The sequence below is a fragment of the Manacus vitellinus genome, unplaced genomic scaffold (genome assembly GCF_001715985.3).
Source record: "Manacus vitellinus isolate BGI_N305 unplaced genomic scaffold, ASM171598v3 scaffold_16_pilon, whole genome shotgun sequence".
In the NCBI taxonomy this organism is placed as follows: Eukaryota; Metazoa; Chordata; class Aves; order Passeriformes; family Pipridae; genus Manacus; species Manacus vitellinus.
The window spans coordinates 3305283-3320085 of NW_021939189.1; the positions used below are offsets into that span (position 1 = coordinate 3305283).

A 14803-nucleotide genomic window follows, 5' to 3' on the forward strand; every position below is an offset into this window, starting at 1 on the left:
GGCTGCCTCATGATATCACCTTGGGATAAAAATCAGCCATATGCTGCACTTTCTTAGAACCTCCCTTGCTAAGAACACTGGTTTAAATATAGTCAAGCCACAGGAAAACGGGAGGACTGTTAATTGGTCTAGGGAGACATATACAGAACAGTGACAGAATCTTTTTCAGTCAAGTAGGAAGATAGAAACCCACGGACTGTTGGTGTTACTGAGATCGAATTGGGAAAAAAAAACTGGAGAAGATTTGTTCTGAGTAAACTGAAGACAGATGTGGTTTTGTTGACCCCAATCATCCTTTTTACAAACACAGTGTTGAACTTGAGTCAAATTTGGTTCTGTATTTTCTACCGTATTTATTGCTGATCTAGGGTCAACCTGAGATCTTACAAGTCCCACTGTGTTCCCGTATAGTGGCCTTCCAAAGCATCCTACATCATGTAGGTTTTTCAAAGGATAGTTTCCAAAGCACTGCTGAGTGCCAAAGGTGGACAAGTGTGACCTTTTAATTGATGATTGATGTGAGGAACCTGAGGTTTTGATCTTAAGTCATAAATTCTGCTCACAAGCAGTCACATTTGTTGCTCAGCCAGGAAAGCTGTGCAAAAGTTACCAAGACAAATGTCTGATAAATCCTACTGACCATCTCCCACTCTGCCTCACCCTCACATTGCCAAATAGACCATGTCCTCTTATCACTGGCAATTTAGATTCAATCCTGCTGAAAGAAAAAGCAGAATTTTCCCAGACATCTTTGGGAAGTAGTCTAGACCTGGTATTCCCAGGGTCCACATGCATTCAACACCCTACATGCATTTCTTTCAGTCTCTCCTTATCCCAAAGGTCAAAATCCTCTGTGGACTCTTATTGATCCAAGTATATAATCATAGAATACCCTGAGTGGGAAGGGACCCATTAGGATCACCAAACTCCAACTCCTGGCCCCGTATAGGACAGCCCCAAGAATCCCACCATGGGCCTGAGACCATTGTCCAAAGGCTTCCTGAACTCTGGTAGGCTTGGTGCTGTATCCAAACAGAGAATCTTGACACAACACCATTTACCTCATGACTTACAGGATACCACATTCAAAGCATTTTACAACCAGACAGGAACAAACTATGTCTTCCATGTAGCTGTAAAGTCTTCCTGGCTGTCTGTTTAAAGAGAGCAAGCAACACATGGTAACACTGGAGGTATTCCAAGAACTAGCCACACTGTCCCCTCAGCAAAGAATGAGACCTCAAGGAAAAGAAAACTCTATTCAGTGAGATGTAATCCCAGAAAGCTCAGAGAACAGCCAGGCTTTATTAATAATGGATATGATTTAAAACTCAAAACTATGCATCAGCACGAGGCAGCAAAGAGCCAGCAGACGTAATGACGAGATGGGTGTCCCAGCAGTGTGAGAGTCAGAGAGCTCTGACTGGTCTCTGGTGACTGGTGTCAGCCTCAGAGAGGAACAGAGCGTCTGATTAGGAGACCCACCCTTCCATTGCAGGGGATTTCTGCTGCCAAGAGCAATTGGCATGGGGGTAAAACAAGAAACTACATCAGGCCACTGAGATGGGAGTTCCCTGCAGAACAGCTGGGCTTAACCAGGGAGCAGGAGGCTGCAGTGTAGGATGGGAGTGCACATGGACTTTCCCAGTTCTGTGGGAGATGCAGGGCAGCATCACTGGTACTTACTGGGGTTATGGCTCCACAGACACCCATCGGCTCGTGCCGGGTGAAACACACAAAGTTTTCATCTGCAAGACGAGAGGATAAAAAGACAACAAAACAGTCAAAATCCTCACCTGCACAGAAAATGTGTAAGACAACTGCACCTAAAAGGCTGGGGACAGAACTAAACCTGTGTTAGACAAAGAACCCCATATCTGTTCCTCTTAACTCGTGCCTCTGGGACATCCCAGATGGATGGAGATGTCTCTGGGTAAAGGTCTTGTGTCAGCTCCAAAGCCAAACACTGCTCATGGTTACAGTGGAGCCTTTCAAACCCAGGGATTCAATTCCTTCTGATAAATCCCTGCATTGAGGTTGAGCTCTTCACCACACTGAAGAGCAAGCACAAATTTCATTCATGTTGTGTCTCACTGAAGGAAGCAAAGAAGTTGTCTCCCTGAGGGGGAGTGTTTTTAAACCCATTTTGTACAGGAATCATGTTCAGTGTAACAGGAATTGCACTTCTGGTAAGAACTCTGGGATTAAAGTAACACCATTCATCTTAAAATACTGCTGTTACTCTTTCAAAAAGAAAGCAGGAAGGACATTTGCCTTTCAAATTCATTCTTGCTGAACACCCAGTTTTATTGGGAAGATCTGAGAGAGAACATGAACACTTCTAATGAGAGTTTTTGGAAGTGATCTCAAATCAGGACAAACAAGCAGTGTCCAGGCAAGCAAAGCTTTACACTACTCTGAATGAGGGTGACATCTCTGTTTATAAGCTGACATGACTCCCTTTGCTGCCTGCAGAGACTGAACCAGTCAGCCCTTCAGAGTCCTTCTCCTGGTGAATAATTTTTGTCTGCAGTGCCTGTCATTTTTACAGCCTCAGTGATCACCTGCACACAGGGACAAAAAAAGGCTGAATTTGAAAATACACCACTTTGCCCATTGTGCCACATGGATATTCATTGTCTTGATTTGTTCTCCCCAAAACCATACTTCAACTTATATAGCTGAACCAAAGCCTTCTTTCTGTGTGACTGCGCTGACTCTGCAGCCTAGGAAACGTTTTGAAAACCTCTTTTAAGTGTCAGAAAACTTGACAAGGTCCCCCAAAGAGCTCAGTGCTTTGACTCCTGAGAGGAGTCAACATCTCAGACTGCCTCTTCAATAAAAGTTAAGAAAAAGCACCACATGATCTCTCTGAACATCTGAGCCAGCAATACCATGGATGCAGGAATGTCAGTGAGGTGGGAGACACTGGTGGATTCCACATCAACCCTCTGTCACATCCCTGTGGCACCTGCAATGGCACAAGCTCTGCTGCCTTCACACAATTCTCCCCAGAAAACTCTGTCCTTACACTCTCTGGCATCTTAATTTATTTCAGTGGTCCCTACAAATAAATTCCCCTATAACGTGTGGGGTGTTTTCTTTAAGAATTAATCTAGATTCAAAACCAAAAAAGTTTCTCTGTCAAAAAAGCAGCAGAACAGCTCATCCATTATTTTTCTGAGATCCATACAGACCTTGACATAGTTCTTCCATTAGTTTAAATATTGAAACACCTCTGCTTAAAATGCATTCTGGGATAGCAAGGAAGAACAGGCTCTTTTTGCAGGTTTTCAGAAGCCAGCCTTTCCACGGATCTCCCTCCCACCCCCTAAAGCCCAATCCCATCCCAGCTCTAAAACTGGGTCTGAAGGAACTCACAACTCACCCACTGGGATAGTTCTGCCCTGAATTTTATCAGCCCATCCAGCATAATACCGAAGTGTTTTTATACAGCCTTCCAGGTCAATGAAATAAGCCTGAAGAAAAGGTTTTCCTGTGTCCATTGTTTCCAGAGTCTGAAAAAAACAAGTTAAAAAGAAAAATTAATGGGTTTTTTCTTGGGAAAAAAAAAAAAGCTTTTAGAGTAACTCTTTCTCAGCTTTATTTTGTCTTATTCTGAAGACACAGGGTGTTCTTCCCTCCTCTTATATTTAAGGAATGAGCTTGTAACACAAATTAGGCAGAAGGGAGACTAGACCGGATAACCCTGATCCATGCAGGAGTTGCTTTGTCCAGTGGCTGTGATGAAAGGTCACCTTCCAGAAGCCCCCAGAAGGTGAGTGTGGGTGGGATACAGGGGGTCTGGGGCACTGGTCAGAAACAAAGCCAGTCATGACTTCACCATAACTGACCCTCCAACGCAGATGTTCTGCATTCCAGATGGTGTCACTGAAATCAGTCAGACCCACTTGCCTTTTATGTGAAAAAAAAAAAAGATCTATTTTTTCTACTTCATAACCCTAAACCCAACCTCTGAAAAGCCTCTTTTGTCCAATGATAGAAAACACATTTTTTACAGAGTTCTGGTGAAGTAACCTCTGGGCTCAGATCTGTGCTGAGACCAAGGTAAGGCAGAAGTTGCTCCACTGAAGCTGCACCGGTGCTGAGCAGCCCTAAACAAAGTCCAGGCTCAGCCTGTGTCCTTTGCACTGTTCTGGACATTAGCTCAGGGAATGCTTTGTTCTCCACTCAGGTCATTAAATGGGATATTGGTACAAATGGCCAGCACATCCATAAAGGAAGTACTATCCCTTGGTAGATTGGAACATCTTTGTTTACACATGAAGTCATACCCTGTCATCTTCCACAGACATTAGGGTCCAAACAGCACTTGAACAGACATTCCCCTTGGAATGACTGGGATTGTTATCCACTGAATGTCTGCTAAAACAACTGATTTTTATAAGTCATTACTTAGCACACAGCCAAGGCAGCTAAGGGCTGGTGTTCTGCAGTGCAAACAGCAATGCCAAACAAGCCCTCCCAGACTAGAAGGACAGAGAAAGCTTGAAGTGAGTGCTCTGGTTATGGAAAAAGCAGGATCCTCTAAAGTCACATCAAAAAGTGAGCAAAAATGAACAGGGTTTATTCTCACACACATATTTTTTTCCCCACTTTTATTTGCTGGCCAGAACTGCCTTTAGATCCAAATAGTTTGGTTTTGTCCTGCTGAAACTGAAAGCTGTCATGTGGTTGAGAGACACTGTGATGGGGAAAGAAATTCAGCTCAAAGTAGTCATGCAAGTACAGGCTCCTAAGCACATCCCACATGTGTAATTCCTACTGACCTCAGCAGGACCCTGGCTCAGGAACCTGCACCTCTAACAGCACAGAATGTCATAAATGCCATTCCCATGAAGATAAAAGTGCAGCATTGAACTGGAGAATGCTCAGATTCAAGAGCTTGGGTATGGAGGGACAGCAGCCCTAAGCTGAGGATCTGGGAGTGTGATTTGGAAAGATGTGCAATGCCCATGGAGTCTAAAGGTTCCTACCAACTGCAGTGTGTTTTAGCTCAGGTTCTCATCCCCTTGTTCTGCACCAGCAGGACTCCTCCAGGACAGGACCATGGAACCATTAGCAATAGTTTTTCAGTGCAGATGTCCAAGTTAACACAGCTTCACAGCTATAGACAGATTTTTCTGAGCCAATACATTCAGTAGGGAAAGGAACGGTTCCCACTTACACACATTTTAAACTTTGGATGATATTCAGCAAGAGAAAAATTCTCTTTCCAGCTCCCCATTTTAGGGGAAGAAATTTGCACAAGTGTTAAACTGGCCCTGCATTTTTGTAATAAAGACTGAGTCAGCTGTGGTGGTTTGGGGTTGTTTTGGTTCGTTGGTTTTCTTTCATTGTTTTAGTATGTTTTTTTAAAAGATAAGAGTTGGAGACAGTTATGAACATTAATGACTGTTAAGCTAAGAAAAAGTGTTTATTGCTTTGAAAATTTGAGTAATATCTGTAATCACTTCAATAACTAGCTAAAGTTTTGAAGAAGTCAACTATATAAAGTCAACTTGCAGAAAGAGGAAGAAAGTCATGATTCCTATATAGACTCTTCTGCCCCTCATAAAAAAGGAGAAAAAGAAAAATATCAGGTATATGCGGATGCATCAGAGGGATGGAGCTGAATTATCAGCCAACTGTTGCTGGTCTATCAGCGTTCCCAGTACTTACTGCCAGGATGACTCTGTCTCGCTCCAGAAGATCAGCCAGTTTGTGCAGGAGTCGTCCTCTGCTTGGGGCACCCATCTGTCTCCATGGAGAGCCCCTCTGGAATGCTGCCTTGGCTGCCTCCACTGCATTATCCACATCAGGCTGCAGCACCACATACACAAGAAAACCTCAGGTTACAAGGAAATAGCTGGACAATGGCACAGAAACCCCACTCAGGCTGGTTCCTTATTGATGCTGTGATGGCTAAAACCAAGTTGTCCGACAAAACCACTCCCATTTTACTCCTGGATTTGAATCCCAGCCTGGAATATGTTTCAGGTTTGGCCTGGGCTTGTAAACAACCTTGAGGTCAAAGTACCAACAGGGTCTTGCAAGGGCAATTTAATGTAACTGATTTGTTTATAAAATAATCCAGAATCGTGTTCCTGCCAATAGAGGATGTGACACTGGGGGAGTTGGAGAAACAAGCATGACAGGCCACTGGCCCACATGAATCAGCCTCCTCTAAACAAGTGTGGGCAGGAAAGTCCCCCAGTGAGATCAAGGTTTTATCTAGGGGAACAATCACAGCTCAGATCCCACCACTCAGTCCCCCTGGAACTCATGCCAATGGCAGTTAACACACTAAAAAGCTCCCTTAGATCCTAAAACACTTACAGAACATCTCTACCAGATGGGAAAGGGTTTGCTCTTCAGTAACATGACAAAGGCATTTCACCTACACACACTTGGTTCCATTCTCCCTTCATCTCCCTACAGTTTTACCATCCTCTCAACCAAATCTAACTCTGTTTACCCAAGTGACTACTCAAGTGGGCAGCAAGTTCCCTCTCTTTTCACAGCACCACTTCCCCAAAGCTTCATGCATTTGGTCTGGCCACAATAGACCCTCAACTCCTCCCTTCATCTCACATACATTGATTAAAAAACCAAAGCCAAGGGCAACCTCACAATCCAATGGAATCAACAGGAACATTGCCACCAGCATCCACGAGGCCAAGGCTGTAGCCCAAGCACACATAAAGCTTTGGACAGGCTCCTGCTGTATGTAATGTCTGGCACAGCCTGTGCCTCACTTCAGCTGATGGAGAGCTTGCACCTCACTGCAATATATGGCTCAAAAGGGTGGGAAAGGAGCCTTGATTGTTCCTCACAGAACTTCACCAGTTGCTCTCACCTACGTCTAATGCCAGGTCTTGTCTGGACAGAATTAGGAAATAAGCCTCTGCACTGATCCAGCAAGGTCTGGCCACTCTCCCCTCATGGGGAGATGTGTGGTGCTCAACCAAGAAAAAAATGTTATAGGGAGACATGTTGCCACCTCAAAAAGTTCTTGGTCAAAACAGCAAGTCATCACCCAAGGCAATGGCACCTTAGATTAAAGTTGGCTCCTTTTCTTTACAAACACATTACACAGCTTTGAAATAACCTGATTTATACTGAAGAAATCCACCCTTTTGGAAGAACACTGCTGGGGAATTATTGGAGGAAACCTGTGCTGCTACAGAACGGCTCTGGTCTAGCAAAGAATGCTGGTAAGGCAGAGGTGGTGAGGAGCCACTGAGTGCAGACAGGCACATCCTGCCTGGAGCCCGTCACCTCCAGGCACAACAGGCCTTCAAAACTGCTCACTCCACTTGAGTTGATCTGGATTCAAACTGGCACATCATGGAATCTGGAAGGCACCACCAGCCACTGCACACTCAGGTACTCCCCATCCTGCCTGCTGGAATGAAGGTTCAAGCTGAAAGGCAGCAATATTTTACATGACAAAGCAGGCAAAGGAACATAAAAAGCCTGTCAGGTTTAAACAAGTCTTCCCTTAGCAGTAATTAATTAGTTCTGTACCAGCCTGGGAGCACTGACATGCAGGGAACTGGGTCTGCAGTGGCACAATGCCTTTGCTACTGAGGGTCTTCCCTCCACCCTGGCACTCAGGGAACAGGGGTGAGATGGCTGTGTGGGTAGAGGACTGCAGTGCATGCCCAGATCTTCCCCATCCTCGAAACATGAGAGCACAAGTCCTGCTGCAATTCCTGTAGATGGTTGTCTTCATTCTTGTCTCTTTTCTCAGACATGATGGGTACAAATAGCAGCTCAGGGACTGCACTCACTGTCACACAAGCAAACAGGCTTTCCCTAAACACCCTCAGGGTAGCACCACCAAGTGAGATCCTGAGAGCCTGCATAGCCTCAATAGGGCTGAGAGACCAGCAAAAACAAGGAAATTCTTCAGGAAGGCCAAAATGCCATTCTTAATCCATCCTGTTATGACTAGGCATTAGGGGAGTCTGAATGGCATGTTCATTGCAGGCATGTTGCAATAGGTAGGCACAAGGCGTGACAAAGGGACTCGTAACTGTCAAGGTGCCAGGAACACATTGTGGTGCACAAAACCACAGGAGGAGGAGATCCTGTGCATCCTGGTGCTCAGTCTGGATCTATAACACATTGAGTATTACACAAAAAGCTCCACTAAGAGAACATTAGGATTGCAAAGTCAAGCACTGCAACCCTGGAAGTGCCTGCAAACCTTCATATCCACCTTGGTGTTTGCATTACGATACAACCCCCAGTTACACAACCACATACCTTTCCCCCCTGGATAAAAATCACACTGTTCTTTGTTCTAAGCTACCTCCTCCACTTCCATTTTCCACCTCAAGTCTTGCTCATTGCTGCTCCCTTTTTCTCCCCTGCCCTTTTTTTCTCTCTCCTGTGTCTTCCTCACAGTGAAGATCCAGTGGCTCCGTGAGTGGGAAAAACACCTGCAAGAAAGCCTCACTCTGCTTCAGTCCCACAGTGCTTCATTGTGGTCACTAAGGAGAACAAGGGTGGAGCACAACCAGTGGAGACCATCTTTGTTCAATTCAACTACAACTCCTTCAAAAAGACTCCACTGTGCACATCTTTGGAAAGGCACTTTTCTGACATGGGGTACGAGCATGTCACAGTTTGTCAATTAAAAGAGGTTCCCTGATCTGCTCCCCTGCAAACACATTGCATTGCTTAACTTCTGAACGTGAGTTCAAAACAGCCACAAAGAGCATCTTAACAGCCCCAAGTATCCAAAAATCATTATTGAGGGCATTGGAGTCTGCTGGACTCTTACCTCAGCCTACCACTACAGTCTGAGGGAGACAGGCTGACTGTGGACAAATCCCTCTCACAACCCTTCAAAGGTCCATGTGTGGCAGTGAACTGTTTAGAAGTGACCACGACAGACACTCCATAACGAGTCTGCTCAACAGTCACAGCTGTGGACCTGCTGTCTGAGCTCTGAGGCCACCAGCTGAGCTGGGCACTCTGAGGAAGGAGCACCTTTCCCCTGCCTTTGATGGATGTCAGCAAGCTGCTGGAAGGAAAAAGCCTGTCTCCAATTGTTATTGGCAGCACCAACGACATTAAAATGGCACAAGTATTCCTGATTTTACATGGTAACATCAAGACAGAGTGGAAGTTCTGGGGCTTCACCACTCCCATGAGGCAGAAGTCTAATGAAGAAAGTTATTCCTTTTCTGTTATCAACCTGGCAAACAGACACTAAGACACTTTTTGGAAGGTAAAAAGCCTCCCAACATCCAGTGAAGACATCTGCCATTTTATTTCCAGGGCTTCTTTTTCCACACAGACTTTTCTTTATCCCTCAACTGTCCCATCAAGGACAATTCTGTAACTAAAGAACAAACAACAAAACTTTTCCTTCGAGGCTCATAAAGCATTGGCCAAGTTTCAACACCAGACTGAACTGTCATCACTGAGATATCGGCTGCCAAACTCCCACCCCTCACGTGCAGCCTAAACAAAACACTCTGCAAGGCCAGGGAGGGGCAGGTTTCTGTTGAGGGCTTGGAAAGTGGAGTTCTGCTCCTAGCCTGTTGTGAAGGCAGAGCCAAACCTGGCACAGCACAGCTGAAGCCAGAGCCAGTACCAGGAACTGACATCCCTGGGGTGGCACTGAGCAGCACAACAAGTGTGGTGGCACTTACGGACACTGGCAAACACCACCAAATACAACTCACCACTTCCTGAAGAGAGCCCAGCAGACTGCAGTTACATCCGGGGGGAAGTCCAACCAGGGCAAATGAAGCCTCAGAGGACTTAGCTTGACCACATCCCACTGTCCCATGACAAGTGTCACCAGAAGCCAAACAGCTATTTGGGGATTGTTCTCACCCACAATTGTTTTCTAAGTAATCCAGATCCAGGTCTAACCCGACTCAGTTCCTTGGAAAAACCTACTTACAGCAAACAATTATTGTTTTATTTTTTTAAAAGTATGATATAAAGGGGTGGAAGAGGCTTTCAGTAACTAAACCAGAGTTACCCTACATTCTTTCCTGCAATTTCCATGCACAAAGGAGTCAGCCTCCCATGCTGAGTATCCAGGGACAGGAATCCACTGATTGACCCCAAGGAAAGGTTTACAGTGATTCTCCTGCAAGCTAAAAGCCAAATCCAGGCAGGGACAAATCTCAAGGAGGTAAGCTGCAAAACTGGGCTTTTAGTTCTGCATAACAATTTTCTTTAAGCCAGTAAGAGGCAACATGAAACGCTCCTCTGTAGGTGCTTGAGGAGACACTTAGCTCAGGGAACAATAACAATGTCATGGTTTGTGCCTATCAAAATACAGTTGCATCAGAGCTTCAACTCCACTGTTTACATGCCACTGCAATTAAACACAGTTGTGTCCTACCCAGTCAGTATAAAGAAATTACACATAATGTTTGGTTCTGCCTGGATCTGTTAATTGCCCTATGGATACACAAATCCCCCATGGCAATGAATCCTGGAGGCTGCTTTAGTGCCATCCAAAAAAGCACAGCTACCTTACACAACACTGCATTGCATTCCCAAGCAAGTTTGCTCCCATCTCCAGAGGGTCAGGCTTTAAACTCTACATAGTACAATACCAGAAAACACACTGCCCCTGCTCAGCTAGTCTCAGTCCTACTAGGAAAGGATCTCCAAGGCAGCTACCTTGCTGGAAACCAGGCATTGGGCCTCACAAGTGTTGGACAAGCTTAGGCACAAAGAAAAAGATCTCAGAAATGGCCACACTGCCCATAGCAATGAGCTGCCAAAGCCTTGGTACAGCACAGCAGCTGAGTCACCTTTCCATGACACCCTGCAAGAAGCCAGCTCTTGGGCCAGCCCTCTTCCATAGGTCAGACCAGTTGGCCCCTACGTTTTGGACAAAAAGTGTCACATTTGATTGTTCCTCACCTCAAACTGTCACAAATCCTCTTACAGCCCAGGTTTATCTACAGCAAACCAGGGCCAGCCAAGGACTGCTAGAGCTCTTGAGATACTGGTTTGGTTTTAACTGGGAGTTGCCACATTTGTGCAGGAGGCCAGAACCCACAATACCAGTTGGAAAAGCAGCACCACATCTCCAGCAGTAAGTGGTCAGTGTTTGCATGACTGACCTCAAATTCCCCCAAGCACTCAGGTTATTTGTTGACTATGTTTATAAAGAGACAAGTTTCAGTTCAGTGTGTCCAACATGCTGCTGTGCAGCTGGTGTATAAACCACTCCCAACACAAGGCCCAAGTCCTGTCAGGGATGTGCATACACCATCATTACTATTTCCTCAGGCTGGCTGCTCCCTTCCAGTCCATGCCACAAGAATGATGCTCAATCTCATTCCTCTGACAGGGCTCAGCAGCCAGTTCCTACCAGGGAAAGTGCCTCTGACGAGTTGGACAGGATTGATCCCACCCAGCCCATGTAATTCTTGAGCAGCACATTCAGTGCCCCAGACCTTCAAATCAGTCTGGTCAGATGGATGTTGTTGTTAAAAGTCAGCTTTTCCCCTGTGTGCTTCCCTAGAAGCACTTCCGAAGAAGTGCTTTGGAAATTGTCTTCTGCACTGCTTTTCTACCAACACTCACCTTATCTCCTTCCTCAATGTCACAAATCTTCTCCAGCGTTGAAGGGTTGTAGGTGGGGAACTTCTTTCCACTTGTAGACTCGTGCCATTCATTGTTAATAAATATCTGAAGAGAGAGAGCAAGGGAAGTGGGATGGGCAGGAGAAAGAAAACACTGATGTAGACAAAAAAAACCCACAAGTGCTTTTCAAAGGTCCCAGAGCTCTCCGATTTCCATTGGTGGCGAGTCAAGTGCGCTCAGTCTCTCTGCCAGGGAGACTGTAATACAGAAGCATTTATCCAAACTTTGTGCACCCAGTTGGTTTTGAGCAAGAGGAAGGCAGAGGATGGGGCTCACACAACACACCATCATGATCTGGCAATGAGAAACAGGTGGGTTTTGAAATACATCTCCATGGGAACACCAAGCAGACACCAAGAGAAGCTTGCATGGTTCAAGCAAAAGGAGCCCCTTGTCACATGTCAGTGCACAATATTCCTTGGCCGTTTGTATCCTCCCTGAGCTACTTCCACATCTTGCTCCCCCCTCTGGCAGCACCCAGAGGAGGGTGGGGACTGGCTCAGTTCTACCCCACCATGCCTTGTCACAGGCTGGATCAAGCCTCCCACGTCACTTGGAGTCATCTGTGACAAGATTTAAGTGTTTCAAAATATTGCATTTCCAGAGCAAGAACAAACAGTCCCAGCATTGCGTAACTGAAAATGCATTAAATACTGGAGTGTTGTTACTCACTGTAAACAGAACATGAATACCTATATACAATTAATTGATTCAACATGCATCTTATCCACGCTGTGATCTAACTTGGCAGTGTTATATTTTATAAATATACTTCAAGTAAGATTAGATGAAGTAATCTTTATTAGTAGCCTGCTAGTGGCTGTAAGCTAGTACTTTTTTTTGGAAGTCATCCACATTTGCAATCTTGTTTATGAGTCTCTACACACCACCAGGAGATTAATGTTGCATCTCTTACATTCGGAATTCCCACTGCTTTGGGTCATAATTTTCTTTCCTTGGGCAGTTTTTTCTTCCTGAAAGGGCTTTTTTCTTACTATTTCTTCACAAAGCACGCAAAATGTAACTGGTGTAGAAGCTGCACAGTTGGACCCACCTGTTTCACACAGGCCAAGAAAAAGACCATTTTGCCAAAGATGTTGCCAAGGGAAGTCACAAGAAAAGATACAATGTTAGAAATATTAACTCCAGTTTAAGACACCAATGCTCCCGAACTACCTTTGTTATCCAAGTGCTCCATTTTAACATTCCCACATTTTAAATTCAGTTTTTCTTCGTTTCACTAATGAAGAAGAGTCACATTATAAATACGAGAGATATGACAGGAACTGTAAAATTAAAGCATCAGGTATATGCTCATAAACTGAGGACTGGGGAAGGACACTGTCTCTCCTTCGCATTCAACATGAATTCTGTGGGAAAATGATGTTCCTACAAGTAGTAAAACACGAGAGTGACAGGATCAGACTGTTTTAAATGTAACATATACACTGGCATCATTCTGGGAATTGCACCACATATCCCGAGTCTTTGGTGCCAGGAGTTGAAATCAAATAGAATAATTTATCATCTGTTCATGCTGCATACCCAGGATTTGAGACAAGGAACTGTGGACAGATCACTTCCATCACACATCCATGACAAGCACTAAGCTGCTTTATAAGAAAGATCTTTGTTGAAAATTTTTTCCTCTCCCCTAACCCCATAACTGGTAGAACCAAAAATAAAAAAATCTCCTCTAAGCAGAGGAAAACATGCTGTCAGCTGTAAACATCTGGTGAAACTCAGAGCTTGTACAAAACCCCTCGAAGTTTTATGAAAATTGACTGCTGCTCATTATTTACTCAGATGCACCAGCAGCATCAGATCAAACATCAAACTCCCACTTTTAATTTACATTGGTTTCCACTTTTAAGAGACTACCTTGTTACTTCCAGCACACAGAGTCTCTGGCAAAACTCTGGAGAACAAAACTGCATGTATTAAAACACACACGGCTGCAGGATAAGATCCCTAAGGAGTGTTTAAAAGTGTTCACAACAATAAAAAATAACAAAAACCAGAACATTTGGATGTTTAAGAAGAACTCGAATGGCCGTGTCCATTTTGGACGCGGGAAAGAGCTGTTTGTGCAGCATTACGCCATTCTGCAATCAGCAGCTGCAGATCCAATTTGCTGCTAAATGACAAGTTTATCTCACAAATAAAGGGCAGATAAACTTGGGATGTTAAAAATTAATCTAGTCCAGTGATTACTACTAATTGCTAATCTGTTTCACTACTTCGGATGCATAATTCAAATCAACACCTCGCTGGACAAGCTATTGCTGTTTACTTCTTCTCACTGCAAGGGAATAATCTTCAAATGCTCCTTTTTTTTTTTTTTTAAAATACTTAACACAAAAATGCAACAGTAACACACTAATTCAGCCCCTCCAGTTCTTTTAGTCCAGCCACAAAGTTGAAATTACAGCAGCTGAGGCTCCTCAGCAGCATAACCAGCCGGGACATTTTCCTCACTGCACAAGGCAGAGGGTCAGGCTGTTGTGGAACAAAAAGCGACCCGGCGATCGCAGAGCTACAGCTGTGTTGGGAGCAGGGATTTCTGCAGCCCTGCTCAGCTCCACGCCAGCCTCACCTCTGAGGGATGGAGTTATCGAGCTCAGGAGCCTTTGGTTTAATCCAAAAGGTCAGGAGCAACCGTTTAAAGGGAAGCTCAATGAAGAGTAGAGAGGTGAGGGTTTGTGTGGGCTCGATGCCTGACTCCTCATCCCACAGAGAGGCCATAGAGGAGCTCTGTTGGGACAGAGAGAGTCACCAACAAGACTCACATGAACACCACTTCTAGAGCTGCAGGATGGCTCCAGTCTCATGGCAAAGCTCTTCCATAAGGCCCAGTCCTGCTGGACACTGGTCCTTCTCAAGGCTTGCCAGAACCCAAATCCACCCCTGGCACTGAGCCCCCTCCCAGCAGAGGAGCTGCAGACCGGGTCAAGGACAGTTGAACACAACTCCAACAAGCAGCTTCCTGAGGGATAAAACCCCCTCCTCACCCTGCCCGGGCTCACCCCATCCAAATCGGATTGCACTGAGCACCACTGCAGGGCTGGAGGCGTTCAAGAGTGGGTTGGGATGGAAGATGGTGCCAGGCACCACAGGAGCACAGAGCACCTGGGGCAGCACAACAGCTTCAGGGGGGCCACTTTAT

At 45.2% G+C, this 14803-nt stretch overlaps 1 protein-coding gene across 1 annotated transcript in view; it reads right to left on the reverse strand.

Annotated features, from left to right (window-relative positions):
- ALDH1A3 (aldehyde dehydrogenase 1 family member A3) overlaps nt 1–11700 on the reverse strand; it is a 31553-nt gene extending 19853 nt beyond the window's left edge. Inside the window, exons 1-4 of the mRNA XM_018069629.2 lie at nt 11578–11700; nt 5683–5823; nt 3389–3518; nt 1687–1748 (exon numbers count right to left, since the gene is read on the reverse strand). Of these exons, the coding sequence (XP_017925118.1) occupies nt 1687–1748; nt 3389–3518; nt 5683–5757 (267 nt within the window). The 5' untranslated portion in view covers nt 5758–5823; nt 11578–11700. The remainder of the gene's footprint in view (nt 1–1686; nt 1749–3388; nt 3519–5682; nt 5824–11577) is intronic.
- Nucleotides 11701–14803: the final 3103 nt, after the last annotated feature.